The sequence below is a fragment of the Podarcis bocagei genome (assembly GCF_964188305.1).
Source record: "Podarcis bocagei genome assembly, chromosome: 4".
Classification (NCBI taxonomy): Eukaryota; Metazoa; Chordata; class Lepidosauria; order Squamata; family Lacertidae; genus Podarcis; species Podarcis bocagei.
In genome coordinates, this window is record NC_138128.1 from 67715996 (window position 1) to 67736052 (window position 20057).

At 42.9% G+C, this 20057-nt stretch overlaps 1 protein-coding gene across 1 annotated transcript in view; it reads left to right on the top strand.

The window, feature by feature from the left end:
• Positions 1-19017, top strand: part of LOC308584737 (putative lysosomal acid lipase/cholesteryl ester hydrolase) — a 29208-nt gene extending 10191 nt beyond the window's left edge. Inside the window, exons 6-9 of the mRNA XM_081189749.1 lie at positions 2335-2481; positions 5039-5110; positions 14223-14294; positions 17844-19017. Of these exons, the coding sequence (XP_081045875.1) occupies positions 2335-2481; positions 5039-5110; positions 14223-14294; positions 17844-18077 (525 nt within the window). The 3' untranslated portion in view covers positions 18078-19017. The remainder of the gene's footprint in view (positions 1-2334; positions 2482-5038; positions 5111-14222; positions 14295-17843) is intronic.
• Positions 19018-20057: the final 1040 nt, after the last annotated feature.

Genomic DNA, 20057 nt, shown 5'->3' on the forward strand with positions numbered 1-20057 from the left:
GAGCGCTGGCTTCTTCCATTTGAAATTCGGACTATCAACAACAACCCGTGAGTAATTGGGAAACCGGGTACAAAAGGAGAAAAAAAGAAATTTTTTCGGATTCGGCACGAGCGGGGGCGATCTTAAAAGGAAGTCAATCCCCCCCTGACTGTAAACATTCTAAAACAAGGACTGGGTAACCAAGATCGATTCAGAAGTTTACCGCTGGTAAAAATCATTAATTCCACGATGCGAAATTACAAGAATTGTGCTGGAGGAGAAGAGTGGAGGGTGAGAGGGAAAAGGCAACCCCCCCGGGAACCGGGGCGATTCGCAAAGCCTGGCGAAGAGAGACGGAGACTTTGACAGCTGTCAAAGTAGCTGTCAAAGCTTGAGAATATAAAGAGGACTTTGTTACAAGTATTTTGTTGGCTAACTCTGTTACAAATTGACATTATTTGGACATAAATTGTCGGGAAGAAAAGAAACAACAACTTGACTTTTGGATTAGAGGATACAAAGTTACTGCAATCCCCCTAGAGGGGTTTCGGGACATTACAAGTGGTCGTATGTGGAAAATTACTCTGGGCTGAGCACAGGACTTATTCTCTGGGAAAGCGGCAAAACGGAAGCAGTATTTTGTCTACAGAGGTGTTTACACTAAAAGGAGACAATAGAATTTTCTATTGAAGAAAGGAAGGGACTGGACGTATGTTTTTGTTCCTGAATAACAAACCTCTGTAGAGATACCAGAATTCGGAAAAAGAACGTTTTAGCAGCTGAACAAGATAAGAAACCTGAGAAAGTAAGGAATAAAAAGATCAAAGGACTAACTACGACACGGAAAGAGCAATGGGAGGAGCAACAAAGACTAAGGAAACTAAAGGCCTCTATTTGACTGGATTTTTGAAGTTAAACATCATTAAAATAAACAAATTAAAAGAAAACCGGCAAGGCGAAACGGGGAAAAATCTGGCTATGGACTTGAGATCTCCAGGCTGATAACATATAGACTGATGGACATGGGGAATTCAAACCGGGGAAGGGAGGGGGAGTTTTGGAATCCAAAGGCTATGTAACCAACTTTTTGATTTCTTATATCTTTTGTCTTCTATTTTTTCTTATATAACTTTGGTATTTTAATTTAACATGTTTTTTTTTTTAAAAAAGGGGGAGCTCGTGGAAGGAAATTGGGACAGATCTTGGGGGAATAATCTTTTTATTCTTTCTGTTAAAGATGAGGAGTGATGGTAAGATTGTATAAACTTTGGCTAATGGGTTAAACATACTGGTTTTAAATTGGGAATGAGAGCTTGTGGAACCAACTTAAGGAAAGGGGAATACAGTCGGGAGGGGAAGGAGGGAGTCCCAGAAAGAAGGTTATGAAAGTAAGGATTTAAGTTTCTCTTTCTTTTTCTTTCTTTCTCTATCTCTTCTATTTTTCTTACTCTGTTATTATTGGAAATTTTAATAAATATGATTAAAAAAAAAGGAAATAAATATTAGTTGAAGGATCTTTGATTGGTTGCAATTGTAGGTTGGTTTGGTGGCAAGTTGGCAATTTCACTGTCTGGGGTGATGGGTAAGGCCTGGGGGTGATGTGATGTATCACCCCTAACCCAGACTAGTGCAATAACAGGGAACTAGAGGGGTCTAGTAGGAAGTCTCTGTCCAGAAGCTAAGGGGTGCAGCAGATGGGCCATAGGGCTTCCTTCAGCAGCTTGGGAGGTTTATATGTGCAGACCTGCAGTTTGTGGATAACCCTTTAATCCTGGGCTTGACCCTGTCGTCACTGGCGGAGGAAGAGGAGTGTGGGGGAAGCACACTGCCCCCTGCAGCGTGATCCTGGTGGGGTGCCATCGCAGCTGCTCCCTGCCCGCGCTGGGCACCACGCCCCCACAGGCATCATACCATGTCCCCAGGACACGCATCATGCCCCTCCGGGCAGCACGCCATGCACCCAGGATGCACACCATGCCCCTGGGACGTGCGCCAACCCTGCCCCTGCCTGCTCTCTGCCCCCCGGTGCTGGAGCATGAACCTCCGTCACTGCCTGCCATGGCACAGCTCTCTGCCAGGGGGCTATGAGGGATATACACACAACACCTAAGCCAAATCCAACCTACATCTGGAACCAACAAAGTTGTGGCCAGTTTCTAAAATCCCAGAACATTGTCTTGTCCAGTTTGTTCCCTTTTGGAGCTGAGGCCTTGCTTGGGGGGGGGGGGGAGTCACCATGAGTGGGCAATATTTTTTTGTGGTATTTTGTTGCTACTTGACATTATTAGACGTATCTCTAGGAAAACAGGCTTGAATAACAAAATGACCTATGTACTGATGTTTTTCTTTTGGCAGGGAATATTTGGAACTAAGCAGTTGTTACCTCAAAGCAAATTTGTAAAATGGATGGCTACTCATGTGTGTAACCGTTTCTTAATTGAATATCTCTGTAGCTTTATTATCCACCTAGGAACTGGCTTTAATATGAAAAATCTAAATATGGTAAGATTTCTGATTATTTACAGGAGTGTGTGGAGGCATATAGAAGAACAAGTGAAGTTGTTGAAGAAAGCATATAGTATTCTGCTAGAATTGGAAATGAAAAATAAGGAGGTTAAATCAGTCATAATTAAATGGGCACAAGATATAGGACAACCTAGCAGTTCGAAAGCACAAAGTGCAAGTAGATAAATAGGTACCGCTCCAGCGGGAAGGTAAACAGCATTTCTGTGTGCTTCCTCTGGTTCGCCAGAAATGGCTTAGTCATGCTGGCCACATGACCAGGAAGCTGTCTGCGGACAAACACCGGCTCCCTCGGCCAATAAAGCGAGATGAGCGCCGCAACCCCAGAGTCGGTCACGACTGGACCTAATGGTCAGGGGCCACTTTACCTTTTATACAATTTGAGGATTGGGAAAAGCTGTGGAAGGTAGATTGGAAATTTACAGATTGTCCTCTTTTGGAAAAAAAAATAATGAAAATGATGTATAGATGGTATATTACACCAGTGAAAATGGTAGAAATGTATAAAACTGGGTTAAGTGTATGTTGGAAATGTAAAGAAAAAGAAGGTACTTTGTATCATATGTGGTGGGAATGTAGAGAAGTTAAAATTTTTTGGGAGATGATATACAATGAATTGAAAAAAAATGTTCAAAATAACATTTGCAAAAAACCCAGAAGCATTTTTGTTAGGGATTTTAGGACAAGACCTGCCAAGAAAAATAAATTTATGTATGCAACAACAGTGGCAAAAGTCTTGTTAGCACAAGGATGGAAGAATGAGGAAATCCCCCAAAAAGAACAATGGCAAGAAAAACTGATGAGCTATGTGAAGTTGGCAAAGTTAACACATAAACTGTGTGAGAAGGACAACCATGACTTTAAGGAGGAATGGGAACTATTTACAAACTATTTAAAAAGACAAGAAAAGGATTTGGACTCCTTGGCAGGTTTTGAATAAACATCCACAAATTTATTAGTAGAACATATGACACAACTTTACAACATGCAGAGAATAATATGTATGAACAAATCAGAGAGGGGAGCTGAGGGAAGTCTCTGGAGGGTGGGAGAGGGAGGGAGGGGAAAATGTAATTGGTTATATTTGATTTATAATTTGATTTGTTAAATTTGCTGAATAAAAATATTTTTAAAAAAATAAAAAAGAAAGAAAGAAATGCATTTACATTGTGGAACAGCTAAAAGTGAAATGCCAAATTTCCATTTTGTTTGGTAACATAATATTGGGAATGGCAGCTAGTTTAGAGTGTTAAACTGATCTCCATAAAGAGGTGCATGTAATTGCAGGCCAGGCATCAGGCACCTCAGTCCCCAACCCCCTGGAGAATTAATGGACAACCGAGACTGCTTTGGATTGAAACAGGCCACAATTTTATTGAATACAGATGAAGGGTTTGGCTTGGGCATGGGGCAATCAAAATACTTCTGTCCTACCTGTTGGAAGTGATGCCGTAGGTCAATCTGTGCTAGGGTTCCTAATACTTACAACAAATAGGGTGACGCCAACAGGGACCGCCGTCTGGGAGAGAGCTCTGGCCCCTGACTGGGCAGAAGGACATGGCACCTTCCCTTGGATCCCTTTAACTGAATACCCCAGGGTTTGGAGGAGCAGGCAGAGACTACAACCTCCCCTCCATCCAAGACTAAGATTACCCCAGTGACCAACCCAGTAATAAATAATAATAGTAATAATAGTAATAATAATAGTAATAGTAATAGTAAAAATAGTAAAAATAGTAATAATAGTAATAATAATAATAATAATAATAATAATAATAATAATAATAATAATAATATAGATTTATTACTTATACCCTGCCCATCTGGCCAGGCCTCCCCAACCACTCTGGGTGGCTTCCAACTGAATATTAAAAACACAATAAAACATCAAATGTTAAAAACTTCCCTTCTAAAACGTCTTCTAAAAGTCAGATAGTTGTTTCTTTTATTGACATCTGATGGGAGGGTGTTCCACAGGGTGGCACCACTGCCAAGAAAGCCTGGTTGTGATGATTGCCATGAGATAGGCAAAACCACTAGGCCAGAGCCAGTTTGCCTTGTGGACAAATTCCTACCTGGCCCAGAAAGTGGTGACCATCATAACCACAGCAAGGTCATTGAGCAGCAACTTGAACCAAGGGTGGGTGGGGACCCCGATGAAAAAACTCAGGTAAGGGCTCCAGGTGCAAGCTGTTCAGATGTCCTGAATACGGACCTGAGGGAAGCTTTCTTCTTCTGTCAGCTCTGCCACCTGGCTTCGCCCACATCCAAGCCTGCACCCCCATTTGCCAATCCCGGGTGCAGGCTTGGCTATGGTCTCATCTGGACAGGATGCCAATGCTGCGCTCCCTCATCAGGGCCTTTGGAAGAGCCTTAGGTAGTGAGTGGACTTACTAACTAAACACTGATTCCTTCATAATATCCAGATGTTGAGCTCTGGTGTACTTGTTTTCTTCAAACAAACCAAATGTAAGTGAAGTTGGTTGTTGTACTTTGTGATGAATTCAGCTAACCACTTTGCTCTTCTTTCTTACAGAGTCGTAGTGATGTGTATCTATCACACTGGCCAGCTGGGATATCGGTTCAGAACTTGCTTCACTGGGCTCAGGTAGAACCTAAATCCTAAATTATGTTAAAAGAAGCTTAATGTATTGATTGAAGCTTTGAATGGATGATTGTCAGGTCTTTTTTTTAGCCGGAACTCACCAGAACTCAATTCTGGAACCTCTCAGGTGGGCGCCATTGCCATTATAAGAGAACAAGTGATGAGTTCTGGCACCTCTTTTTCTATAAAAATAGCACTGCTGATTGTATTCGAAAGAACAGACTATTAGAAAGAAATCTAGAAATATAACAGAAGGAAGCATTCAACTATATAATTCAGCCTCTCTTTGTACATATTTAACAAATATATTTTGCTTTTATGCTAAAGGATTTAAAGCCAAGGGTGCTTTTGTGTTTTTAACTTCCCTGTTTAGGGAAGTTTTTAATGTTTGAAGTTTTATTCTGTTTAATATTCTGTTGAGAGCCACCCAGAGTGTCTGGAGAAACCCAGCCAGATGGGCAGGCTAGAAATAATAAAATTATTATTAGTAGTAGTAGTATTAGTATTTTACCAAACAGAAGTATTTCACCAGCAACAGATATAATCATTCCCCCAGTGGATTTTTTTTCAAATTGAAAATATATTTCCTCTGTATGTAGATGAACATATATTAATTTTCTGTGGTATTTTGTTGACAGGTGTTTTAATAAATAACCCAGGTGTTGTGAGTGCAACCGCAACCTCTGCCAACCTGCTTGGACTACAACTCCCATCAGCCAGGCCACGCTGGCTGGGGTTGATGAGAATTGTAGTCCAGAACATCTGGAGGACTCTAGGCTAGTGAAGGCAGTGTGTTGTAGCATAAGGCAAGCCAAGAAAGGCTATGATTTGGGAGTACATGGTCTTGAATGTAGTCACTGGTAACATCTGCGTGGCCCTGTGAAAAGAACGGGGTTGGGGAATCCTTTTGACACCACAGGACAGTTTTTTATCAGGATTAGTTTCAGGCTCTGGACCTGGTGTCTTCCATGGCAACACTAGGGCTCTCCCAGTTTGTTTCGGGCCCCACACATCAAGCAGGCCACACGCTGGATTTGATCTTTGGCACAGGTATAGATGTGATCATGTCTCCTTTGAGGAAGGTGCCATGGTCTGATCGCTACGCTCTGAAAGCCAGGATTGACTTCCCACCTCCACCCTGCTTAGGTGGCGAGCCGATTTGGGCCCGCCTGCAGAGGCTGATGGACCCTGATAGATTCCGCCAAGCCTTGCTCCCCCTGGCGACTCATTGACTGAGCTTGTTGAGGGTTGGAATATCTGGCTCCTGGCGGCCATTGATGAGATCGCACCTAAGCGCCCTCTGCGACCCCGCAGAATCCGGGCTCCCTGGTTTACCGAGGAGTTCCGGAAAATGAAGTGGGACCTCAGACAGCTAGAGCGAGTATGGCAGGGTGCCCACAACGGAGCTTCAAGAACATCTTATAGGGTTTTTATGAAAACCTACGAGATGGCATTGAAGGCCGCTAAGAAGTCTTACTTCTCGGCCACCATTGCACCCACTAGCTCTCGCCCGGCGCAATTATTTAGTATAATTAGGTCTTTAACGTCCCTGGAGGGACAACCAAATTTAAATAACAATTTGACATACAGCTGTGAGGCATTTTGCAAGCTTTTTTGCAAAGAAGGTCCTGTTGCTCTGCTGTGACCTCCCTGCCAATTTGGATACAATAACAGAACTGGAGGCCCCTCGACTGTCCTCGGGTCTAGTATTGGACCACTTTGACGGGATATCCCTAGCCGATGTGGACAGACTCCTCCGAGCTGGAAAGCCCATAACCTGTCCTCTTGACCCGTGCCCGTCCTGGCTGATTAGAGCGTGTGCAGACGAGGTGCGGGCCCCCCTAGGGGATATCATCAATTTGTCCCTTGGCACCGGGACATTCCCAGGGGAATTGAAGGAGGCAGTGGTGCGCCCGCTCTTAAAGAAAACATCGTTAGATCCTTTAGATCTATCCAATTACTGCCCAGTTTCGAATCTTCCGCTTGGGGGGGAATTGTCATCACACCACTCCTTGGTGTGTGGAGTGCCTCAGGGTGCGATACTCTTCCCGATGCTTTTAAACATCTTTATATACCCCCTCGCCCAGCTTGTCCGGAGTTTTGGGTTGGGCTGCCATCAGTATGCTGATGACACCCAACTCTATCTGTTGATGGATGGCCATCCTGACTCAGCCCCAGACACACTGATCAGATGTTTGGAAGCTGTGGCTGGATGGTTACGTGGGAACCGGTTGAAGTTAAATCCTTCGAAGACAGAGGTCCTTTGGCTGGTTTGGGACGATATGGGATGGGGGGGCAACTCCCATCTCTTGCGGGGGCGCAATTAGTGCCAGCACCGTCCGTTAAGAGTTTGGGTGTAATCTTCGACACCTCTCTTTCCATGGGGGTGCAGATTGCAGCTATAACAAAGGTGGCATTTTTTCATCTCCCCCAAGCAAAGCAGTTGGCTCCTTCTCTCGCCCTGACCTAGCCACTGTGATCCACGTGATGGTCACCTCGAGACTGGATTATTGTAACTCGCTCTACGTGGGGCTGCCCTTGAGACTAACCCAGAAACTCCAGCGGGTGCAGAATGCTGTGGTGAGACTCCTTACGGGGTCCTCGCTGCGGGATCACATTCACCCAGTGCTATACCAGCTGCACTGGCTCCCGTGGAGTACAGGATCAGGTTTAAGGTGCTGGTTTTAACCTTTAAAGTCCTACACGGCCTAGGACCTTTGTACCTATGGGACCACCTCCTGTTATGTCCCACAGAGGACCTTACGGTCTTCAAACAAAAACATCCGGAAGGTCCCAGGCCACAGAGAGGCTAGGCTGGCCTCAACCAGGGCAAGGGCTTTTTAGGTTGTGGCTCCGATCTGGTGGAACGCTCTGTCACAAGAGACTAGGGCCCTGCGGGAATTGACATCTTTCCATAGGGCCTGCAAGACAGAGCTGTTCCACCAGGCCTTTGGCCAAGGCACAGCCTGACCCCCTCCTTTGGTAATTCTTCACAGAACTTTAGCCCAATGGTTGCCATCAAATTGATTTGAACTGATTTTATAATGAATTGATTTTAGAATGCTGTATTATTTTACTGTTGTTAGCCTGAGCCCAGCTTCAGCTGTGAAGGGCAGGATATAAATAAAATATTATTATCATAGGTCACATTTAACAGCAGGGTGGGACCGCCTACCTGTCAATTACCTGATGTAACAATGGAGGATTTCAAAGCATGTTGCAAGTCCCTCCCTTTATTGTTAGTTGGGGATTCTGATGCAAACCTCTTGCTGATTTGTTTCCCCAAGTATTTCAATGAAAATGCCTCTCTGAGCTGCAATCTCAACTGGTTAGTAGGTGGGAGTCTTTGGAGAAAGTGTGTGGGCCAACCTGGGTCCCCTGGCAGAATAAGGTTGTCTTGTGGAGTGAAAGTTTCTGATCTCTGCAATATATTTCACTTCTGCACAAGGGGTTACCCGAGCTACTTATCCATGTAATCTAGCTGCCGGGAGCAGAAAGGAAAATTCAGATTACATGACAAAAGAAATTTGCAGCCCATAAGTTAAATGGGAATTACTTCCAAGTAAGTGTAAATTAGGGGACGTGGGTGGCGCTGTGGGTAAAACCTCAGCGCCTAGGACTTGCTGATCGCATGGTCGCCGGTTCGAATCCCCGCGGCGGGGTGCGCTCCCGTCGTTCGGTCCCAGCGCCTGCCAACCTAGCAGTTCGAAAGCACCTCCGGGTGCAAGTAGATAAATAGGGACCGCTTACTAGCGGGAAGGTAAACGGTGTTCCGTGTGCTGCGCTGGCTCGCTAGATGCAGCTTGTCACGCTGGCCACATGACCCGGAAGTGTCTGTGGACAACGCTAGCTCCCGGCCTATAGAGTGAGATGAGCACACAACCCTAGAGTCTGGCAAGACTGGCCCGTACGGGCAGGGGTTACCTTTACCTAAGTGTAAATTAGACGACTCCTATGTGGCAGTATATCTCTCCATCATTCTCACAACAGCAAGTCAGTTAAGAATGAATAGTCTAGAAAAACTTCAAAAGCTGAAATGATACCAGTGGCTTTTCAATGGCTTTGCAAATCTTTCTTTGGATGTTTACAACATTGTTCTGCTCCCTAAAGGGAGGAGGTTAAACATTATTGCATAGCTGAGTTACAGCATGACTATTGATTCATTCACTAATCCCTGTTTATGCTCCGGGCCATGATCTATTTACATGGCTACTATTATAAGCACTTATGCACCAACACTGGATGCCGATGCAGACATCAAAGAAAATAATTAGGCTCAGCTGGATACTGTCCTGTCAGAGAATGAATACAACTTAAAAACAAGATTAAAATACAACATTAAATTATCGAAACATTAAAATATTAAAATGCAGCCTCATCACAGGAGGAGAAAGGAAAAAGAAAAAAAAAGAGGGGGAGGGAATCAAATTGGCTCCAAGCCAAAGCCCAGGTAGAACAACTCTGTCTTACAGGCCCTGCGCAAAGAAATCAGATCCTGCAGGGCCCTGGTCTTATGAGGCAGAGTCTTCCACCAGGCCGGAGCCAGTGTTGAAAAGGCCCTGGCTCTGGTTGAAGCTAATCTAACTTCCTTAGGGCCCAGGACCACTAGGGTGTTGCTATTTATGGACCTTGAGGCTCTCCGTGGGGCGTATCGGAAAAGACGGTCCCGTAGATACGAGGCAAAAGCTCATCTCCCAGCCTAGAGGAATCTACAGATAGCCTTTCAGAGATTGCAGGTCAGCCTTTGAGTATTCCCGATGGTTTTCGGCCTTCTAGGGGGACAGTGGACATGATTTTCACCACTTGACAGCTTGAAGAAAAATGCAGAGAGCAAAACCAACCCCTGTATATGGCGTTTATTGACCTGACTCAGGTTTTCAACACTGTAAGTCATAATACTCTGTGAACTGTCCTTCTGAAAATTGGCTGCCCAGATAAATTTGTGAACATCATTCAGCTCCTCCATGATAATATGACAGCAACAATCGCAGATAACAATGGCTCTCAAAGTGAACCATTAACAGTGGGATCAGGTGTTAAACAAGGTTGTGTTATTGTCCCAGCTCTATTCATTATTTTCATTGCCATGATTCTACACTTTGTCAAAGGGAAACTCCCCACTGGAGTAGAAATCATCTGTTGAACAGATGGAAAGCTCTTTAATGAGCAGGCTGAAAGCAAAGTCATAGAGCTTCAGTATGCTAATGACAACGTAGTGTGCGCACGCTCAGAGGATGACCTCCAAACCATCCTAAATATCTTCGCAGAAGGTTATGAAAAACTTGGCCTATCACTGAACATCCAAAAAACCAAAGTGCTGCACCAAGTACAAAATAACCCCTCTGTATCACCACAGATCCAACTCAATGGTGCAATGTTGGAAAATGTTGATCACTTTTCCTGCCTGGGCAGTTATCTTTCCACAAGGGCTGACACTGATGCCGAAATCCAGCATCGCCTGAGCTCTGAGAGTGCGACTTTCTCCAGATTGAAGCGCAGAGTGTTTGAAGACTGGGACATTCGCAGAGAAACCAAAATGCTTATTTACAAAGGTTTTGTAGTACCAACCTTACTGTATGTTTGTGAAACATGGACTACTTATAAATGGCATCTCCAACTCCTCAAAAGATTCCATCAACGGTGTCTCCAAAATTTTTTACACATCACTTGGGAATACAGGAAAATTAATACCAGTGTACTGGAAGAAGCAAAGATCACCAGTGTTGAAGCAATGATTCTTCAACATCAACTTTGTTGGACTGGTCATGTTGTGCAGATGCTTGATTATCGTCTTCCAAAGCAACTACTCTATTCCAAACTTAAAAATGGAAAGCGTAATGCTGGTGGTCAACAAAAGAGGTTTAAAGACCGTCTCAAGGCAAATTTTTAAAAATGTATAAGCACCAACAATTGGGAAACACTTGCCTGTGAGTGTTCCAAGTGGAGAATAGCCTTTACCAAAGGTGTCATTGGCTTTGAAGACACTCGAACTCAGGATGCAAGGGAGAAACAGGCTAAGAGGAAGGCCCGCTTGGCAAATCCACACTGTGATCAACTCCCATCCGGAAACCAATGCCCCCACTGCGGAAGGACGTGTGGATCCAGAATTGGCCTCCACAGTCACTTACGGACTCATTGTTAAAACCATTTTCCATGATGACTTCCGGGGTGGCGCCACCGGCAATGGCGGACTCCCTCTGAACTGGAGGGACTAGCTCCGCATGAAACGGGTCTTTTCCGCTGCGGCGTAGCGGGGACCCTTCTGGAAATCACAGGCGGATGAAGCCTGTGACCGTGGGACTCGGCGGGCATCCTTAGCGCCCCCCCAACCCACAAAGGAACCCATAAACGGGCTCCGAAGTGAAGAGGGGGAAGTGGCGCGGTGCTGTGAGTTAATTGCTTTTTCTGTGGAGCGAAGCCGCATAGCTGTTGCCGGAGAGCGCTGCCTTTTTCCTGGGACAATTTGGCATCTAAAATAACCAACCGTGAGTACTGGAACATTAAATATTTGGACAAATTCAGTACCTAATTTGGTACTGAAACGGGAAGGTTTAAACAGGAAGTCACCCTTCCGTTTCCTTGTAGTCAGAACAAAGCAAAGACAACGCAAACTAGAGCCTTAAAAATCACTTTTAAAGGATAGACTTTCATCATTTAAAATCGCTGAACCCCCCTTCGGTAACAGGAGAAGAAGGGGGACTTTTTCCTGAGCTGTTTAAACCTGCAGAAGTGAAGCTAAAGCAAAGTAATTTTCCACCGTCCTGACCCTGGAGCGGGGTGTAAGATTTGATGTTTGACGCTCATTGTCCAGAAATAAATGCTTTGACAGATAGTTAAAAGAAGCGAAACATTGTGACTCCATTGTTTCCTTTCGTCTTTTAAAAGAGCAAATATGGACAAAATATCTTAAAAAAGAAACTTTGTTGCTATTGTTTTCAAGGAAAAGAACAACCAGAAGTTTTTCCCCCTAGAGGAGAACTGTGAAATTGTAACTAAATCCTGGGAACTTGCAGCTGTTACTGATTACAACTGTGGGAAAGGATTTGTGACCTTGTAGGACAATGCCTTCAGAAGCAGTGTTGGGTGCTTTCTGTAAAATAAATGCCCTATTGGATCAGTTAAGTCAGAAGACGGATTTTATGACTAATGCGGCCAGAACCTTTGAACAGGTAGTGGGAAACTATATGGAGCCCACCCAGGAACCAAAACAGGAGCGTGCCATGACAGAACAACTGAAAGAAGAGGACCTTGCTGAATCTTGGGTGCCAGGGATGGAGGGACTTTTGGCCCAGCAGGAAAATGAGCCTTTGGATTTGACAAATGAACTTGGAAAAAACCAGATTTGGAAAGACAAAGTTTGGCTGGAAATGGGGGGTTGGACTGACCCCCCTATGCAGGGATGTTTGGACTTTCTGAATCTGGCAATGGGCCGTCAGAGGTTTGGAGCTGTTGGGACTTCCAGTCTTGGAGGGAATTTGAAACATGTTTTAAAATACCACATGGAGTCTAGTCTGGACTATGAGAAAGAGGCTGATTTGTTGAAAAGGGTCAAAAACACTACCAAGCTGGAGTTCCCACGAGTGAAAGGAAATTATGGAGAAGAACTGCGGAAGGGACATGGAAGAGATTTGATGGCCTCGGATATAAGATCACCAGGTTAATGTGCCAGACTAATGGGATAAAAAGGACTGACAATCCCGGGACCGGGGGGAGGGGACGCTGGAAGAAGATTGGATTGTTTTTATTCTCTCTTTTTTATCATCAGAAATGTTTTATGAACGTTGAAAAAATGTTGAAATGAAATTACTTGGCTCTTGTAAGAATGTTTAAAGAATTAGGTAAAAAGGTAATGGTTATGAGAAGCTGGTAAAAATAAGATTTAAGTTTTAAGTTTTAAGGTTTTTTATAAAAGATGAAAATAGAGCAAGATAATGTAATGACAGAATATTATGAATTATGGAAAGGATTTGCTGTGACTATTATTAATCAAGATACAAGAGATGGGAGGAGGAGGAGGTCATGGAAAGAAGGTAATGAAAGTGGAGAATTTGAAAATGATGGTTTTCTTTTTTTCTTTCTGTTTTTGTCTTTTTTCTCTGTAATTTTGTCTTTTTTGTAATTTTAAAAATTCTTTTCTTTTTTTCTTTCTGTTTTTGTCTTTTTTCTCTGTAATTTTGTCTTTTTTGTAATTTTAAAAATTCTTTTTTCAATAAATATCATTATAAAAAAATAAATAAAACCATTTTCATGGAAGACAATCTTACTCGGCTATGAGTGATCGCCAGAGAAGAAGAAGATCACGCCCAGATCCAGGCAGTCTTGAAAGAAGTGGATTTTCTAGATCCACTTCAGTTGAGGTTTAGGCCTAGTTTTGACAAAGAAGCTGCTTTGGTTGCCTGATATGATGACTTCTGTTGGATCTAGACAGGGGAAATGTGTCCCTATTAATTCTCATTAGACATCTCAGTGAAAAACTACAGAAGCTGAAATGATACCAGCAGCTTTTCAATGGCTTTGCATGCCTTTCTTTGGGTGGTTCAGAAAGTTGAGGATACAGAATTCAGCAGCCTGTTTGCACAGAGAGGCAAGTTTGAGCAGATAACATCAATCCTGGCCCAACTGCACTGGTGGCCAATCAGTTTCTGGGCCTAATTTAAAGTACTGGTTTTGACCTCTAAGGCCTTAAGTGGCTCAGTGCTGCTGTACCCAAGGATTGCTTCTCTCCAAATGAGCTAACCCAGATGGCACAGTCATCATCTGAGGCCCTTCTACATGTGCCCTCTTCCACAAGAGGTCTGGAAGATGGAAACATGAGCCTTTTCTGTGGCAAATCCCCAATTGTGGAATGCTCTCCCCAGGGTGGCTCATCTGATGGCTTTATTAGGTATCTTTAGACACCAGACAAAAACTTTCCTCTTCTTCCAGGCTTTTGGCTAATTACACCTCTTTTAAACTGGGTGGGGAAGGAGGGGAATTGTTGCTTTTTTATGTTATGTATATTGTAAACTGAACTGTGATCCTTGGATGTAGGGCAGTATAGAAATATAATTAATGAATAAATATAACGATAATTTCCCCATTTTATTTTTCAAAATATGGTACATCTCTTTTTCAGGCTTTGAAGAGTGGGAAGTTCAAAGCCTTTGACTGGGGTAGCAAGGAAGAAAACATGGCTCACTACAATCAGGTCAGAATTTCCCACTAATTGCATGCATCTCCCCTCTCTCTCTCTCTCTCTCTCTCTCTCTCTCTCTCTCTTTCTCTCTGTGTGTTTATATGAGGGTAGATACTGGTACAGGACAAGCAGCCTGAGAAGGAGTTCAATGCCAGCTGTGGTTGGCTGAACTGCTTCAAAGGTTGCTTCAATTTGAAGAACATCCCCAGCACTGGTGAAGCTGCATTTGCAGACATGGAGGCTGCTGAAGAGGCTGTTGCAGCAGAAGGAGTATCTTCAAGAGCAGGTTTTCAACACAGACAAGATGGGCCTGTTCTGGAAGAAGATGCCTGAGCAGACCTACATTGCCAAAGCAGAGCAGTTAGCCCTTTGATTTAAAGCTGTGAAGGATTAACACGATGGGTACTGATCTGCTTTCTCCAAGAAGCTGCTCAAACATCTGATTGGTGTTCTGTACTCTAAACAGAAGCTTATAAAGGAGGAACTCTCTGCACTGGACAACTCTGTCAGGAATCACCCAGCTTGGCAAGAGTTCCACAATGAAAAAAACAAACCATTTACCACTCTCAACTAGAATTACTGAAAAAACAGAAAAACAAAAAACTCTCTAACCTTCCCAACCTACAGGCTACTAATCAAAATAACAAGATCAACAATATTGTTAATCTCTCTCAGCAAACACTCAGCCCAGCTGAGGAATCAGACCTTTCACACGGACTATCATTCTGCCCTGCCAAATCCCCACACATGATTCAGTTCTGCAGAGACTTGGAAGCATTTTTCCGCTGTTTACGCCTGAAGGAGTACTTTCAACACACACAAGGGCAAGACAAAGTAGAACAAACAACATCTCCACAGCACAACATCTCTCAGCCTACTGGGGAACAACCACCACCCTCCCAACACATTAATGAACAGAACATTGACCACCAGCTACCACTGAATAAATGCTACACAAAAAGGGACTCCACATGGACCCCTCCTGATGAATGCAATACCACACTAGATCTGTACATCAATTCCTTCTGCCACAGAATCCAAACGGTTGTGACCAGAAAACACCATTGCTTACAACAAAATCTTAACCATGCTGAAAGGAGAGCCATAGATAATCTCAGGAACAACCCAGACATTATGATTAAAGAGGCGGAGAAGGGTGGAGCTGTCGTCACCATGAACAAAACTGATTATATCCAGGAGGCTCACAGACAACTTTCCAGTACCGCCTTTTACATAAAATTGGACTCAGACCCCACACAGGAATACAAAAAAGAACTGAACAAGATTGTTAAGGAGCTACCCCCACACATCCAAGAACAGATCCTTACTAACACACCAGTAGAACCTCGATCAGGAACTTTCTATCTTCTACCTCAAATACACAAACCAGGATATCCAGGACACCCCATCATCTCAGGTATTGGCACTATTACAGTGGGTGTTTCCAGTTATATGGACTCTGTTCTGAAACTGTATGCCATCAGTGCTCCCAGCTATGCAGATGACACCACAGATTTTCTGAGGAAAATACAATTTTTGAATAATCTTCCTAACAATACTATACGAGCGACTATGGATGTGGAATCTCTGTATACCAACATCCCACACAATGATGGTTTGCAAGCCATAAGGAACACCATTTCAGATAAAATCACAGTGGACTTTGCTACCAAACTCTGCCATTTTGTCCTTACCCACAACCACTTCAAATTTGGTGATGACCTATTCCTCCAGATCAGTGGCACAGCAATGGGCACCCGCATGGCCCCACAGTATGTCAACATCTTCATGGAAGATTTGGAACAATGTTTCCTAACCTCCTACCCACTCAAACCTCTCTTGTACCTGCAATACATTGACAATATTTTTATTATCTGGACACACGGTCAACAGACCCTGGACACCTTCCACCAGACGTTCAATGGCTTTCACCACACCATCAACATAAGTATGAACCAATCTATGCAATAAATACATTTTTTGGACACTACTATAAAAATACAGGATTGGTGTATAGACACCACCTTATACTATAAATCAACTGACCAACAAACATATCTACATGCTTCTAGCTACCATCCCAAACATACCAAACAATCCATTGTATATAGCCAGGCCCTACATCACAGCCACATCTGCTCTAACTCTACAAACAGAGATTCTCACCCAAGAGATCTACAGGAAACCTTTTTAGAACTAGAATATCTGCCTGATGAAGTTAAATAACAGATCAACAGAGGCAGACTGATACCCATAGAAAACTTAATGCAAGACAGACTCAAAAAAGAAAATAACAGAACACTACTAGTAATCACATACAGCTCCCAAGTTAAAACAGTTCAACGCATCCTCAGAGCTCTACAACCTCTCCTAGATAATGATAGTTCTCTTTCTCAAGCTCTGGGAAGAAGACCTTTCATTGCTTACAGACAGCCACCCAATCTTAAACAACTTCTCACCCATAATACAGCAACAAGACTTAACATGGACACTGGTACCAGAGCCTGCAATAAACCCAGATGCCAACCTTGCTGCCACATACACCTGGACAACACCATTACTGGCCCCAACAACATCAAACATACCATCTCAGGACTATGTAATTGCTCATCTTCTAACATTGTGTATGCTATCAAATGCCACCAGTGCTATTCAGCTCTCTATATTGGACAAACAGACCAAACCCTACACCAAAGGATAAATGGACATAAATCTGACATCAGGAATCACAAGGCAGAGAAACCAATAGGAGAACACTTCAATCTCCCAGGACATTCTATACAAGATCTCAAGGTAGCTGTCATATTACAAAAGAATTTCAGAAATAGACTGGAAAGAGAAGTTGCTGAATTATAACTTACTACCAAACTTAAAACCATGGAGAGACCTGGTCTGAATAGAGACATTGGATTCTTATCTCATTATACATGATAAAGCTATTTTTGGCCATCTCATCCCTTGCTTTTTCCTGTAAGACTAATTGCAGTCATTAACAGTCATCAACTGGTTTACCACACATATCAGCCAATCACCCATCTCCACCACCCTTCTGAGTAATACCCCTCCCCACCTTCTCACTATATATAAGTCTGGTGACTTCTGTTTCAGTGTATCTGAGGAAGTGTGCATGCACATGAAAGTTCATACCAATAACTAACTTAGTTGGTCTCTAAGGTCCTACTGGAATGATTTTTTTTTTATTTTGCATCATTTTGCATTGAGCAGGCAGTGGATGCTATCAAGCCTGAAACGGTAAATGGATGCTAGTGCAACCTGTGGAAGGAATGTGTTCACAATTTCAAGTGATTTCAAGGAATTGTCCAAAGCCGGTTGGAGACTATGTATATTAACCAGGAAAGTGCACAATTTCCTCTTCATGGATGATGTGCACATTCTATATGATGCCTTGCAAATCTGCACAACGTCCAGTTGTCATGCACATTAACAGCTCAACTTATATTCCCCATAACGTGTGTGTGTGTGTTTGCTTTGATCATGAAGTTTCTGCAAAGTCCTAACTTACAAACTATTTTTAACCTGTTATTTCCCCCTCTCTTTTAGGAAACAGCACCTTCCTATGATATTAAAAAAATGACTGCTCCAACAGCTCTCTGGAATGGTGGGAACGACTGGGTTTCAACCCCAAAGAATATTGCCCGGTGGTTGCCTCAGGTCTCAAACTTAGTTTACCACAAGATGATTCCTGACTGGCAACACACAGATTTCTTCTTGGGCCTTGATGCTCCACAGCACTTGTATGAAGAGATAATTGAGTTTATGCAGAATTATGAGTGAGTTTGGGATCCTAAAATAGTCCTCCAAGAAACCATCACCATCAGTCTATGATGATAATGGCAACAACAACAACAACTATAACTACTACAATTTTTTTAAAAAATTCACCTTGGGGGAAATTCCCTATGTTTGTTCACACAAAATAATCCCTTTGGAAATAACATTTTGAACTGATTATCATTATTTAAATCCATGCATTTTTAATAGAGGTGTTGAGACATAACTCAAGTGACTTCTAAAAACAGTAGTCATGAAGAAAGGAACTCTGATCTTCCCAAACTTTGTTTTGCAGTGTGGGGTGGAGACAAGTTCTTTGCTAACATCTGTGGAATTGGCAATATGAAAACATGCTTTGGGTGGTATTGAAGTTTTATGCAGAGTAGATCTGTTGAAATTAATGAACATGACTAAGTTGAATGCCACCCCCACTGCCCATCACAGAATTAGGAAGACATTCAGATGTTCCAAAACAGTAAATGAAAGCAACTTGGTATGTCACACTGGAAGACTGGCACCTTGAGACCAAGCACAATTGGAAGTGACTTTCAATACCTGCACTGATGTCAGCCCCTAGTTGCTGGAATGCTGATTCTCAGGATGTATTAGACTACTGTCCTTGGTGGACCTTAGCTCAGTAGTAGAGCACTTGCTTCACCCCAGGGAGGTTCCATGTTCTACCTGTAGTATCTCCAGGGAGGGGCAGGAAAGAAACACTTTGGAAACTCTGGAGAACTTCTGCCAGTCAGTGTAGAGCAGTGTGGGGGGGGGAGTGGATCTCATCAGCAGGCTGGAATGTTATCTCCTCTAACTTTCAGTCACCTGATGTCACAATGATGTGAGGTGATCCATTTTATTTGTTTTACTTTATGCACAATCAGGTGCTTGTGATGACTTGCAAAGCTCCATGTGTAACAGTAATCAATAAACCCACAAGACGTAACCGGCTGTACTTTTGAATAAATAAGATATAATATTCATTGTATCAAATTGTAGATTTCAACAGAAGTCTCATAAAGTTCAATGGAAAAAAGCAGAAGACCCAGTGGATCAGTTCATTCTTTAGTCAGTTCATGCATAAGGTTCATACATGTACAAGTATCTATTCCACCTGTTTGTTCATAGAGTCCAATAATCCACATGAAGGGTTGTTACAGTTCTACAGAATCCTTTCACAGAGTCCAAGATAAGGATTTCTGGAATATTAGCCTTGTTTCACCATCCTAGGCTTCATCAGTAGATCAGGCTCTAGGTAATGCAAATAAATACAACATAGTAATCTCACATATTTTTTACAGCAAAAATATAGAAAACCATAAACAATTGTATATACCATATGTAATATTACAGGATAGTGGATCTTATGGCATAGTAGTGGTGCAGTAAGCAGTGATTGTTACAAAGCAGGATTATATGGACAAGCACAATAGCGGTTTGAGTAACAGGTGTTGGCAATCCACAGATACAAAATTTCTTTCTTAAAGTGACCCATATGGCACAACAGAAGTAAAGCAATCCATGCTCAGATGTTATACATGTAAACTCATACATAAATGTAATCAGTTTTCAGATCTAAAGTAATAGCAGTCCACAGATACAAATCCCCCCCCCCAAAGTAATCCACTCGTCCCACAGAGGTAAAACAAACTTAGCCCATGCTCAGGTGTTCTACATATAAACATTAGTACACATTCACAAAAAGCAACTATAATCCATTTCAGTATTCAGACCTGAGAGATGCAAAGAATTCAATAAGAAAATGAACCTAGTTTATTTCTGCATGAGGATTTTTTTAGTTCATTCAATATGACCTAAATACATCCAAATTACAAAAAATGTCAACTCATGAGTGATCCAGCAGAACTAGGAAACAGCTCTCACCTTTGTCCCTAGCCCACCGGAGATCATCAACCAGCACAACCAAGGCAGTTTCAGTCCCACAGTGAGGCCTGAATCCCGATTGGAAGGGATCCAAATGGTCCG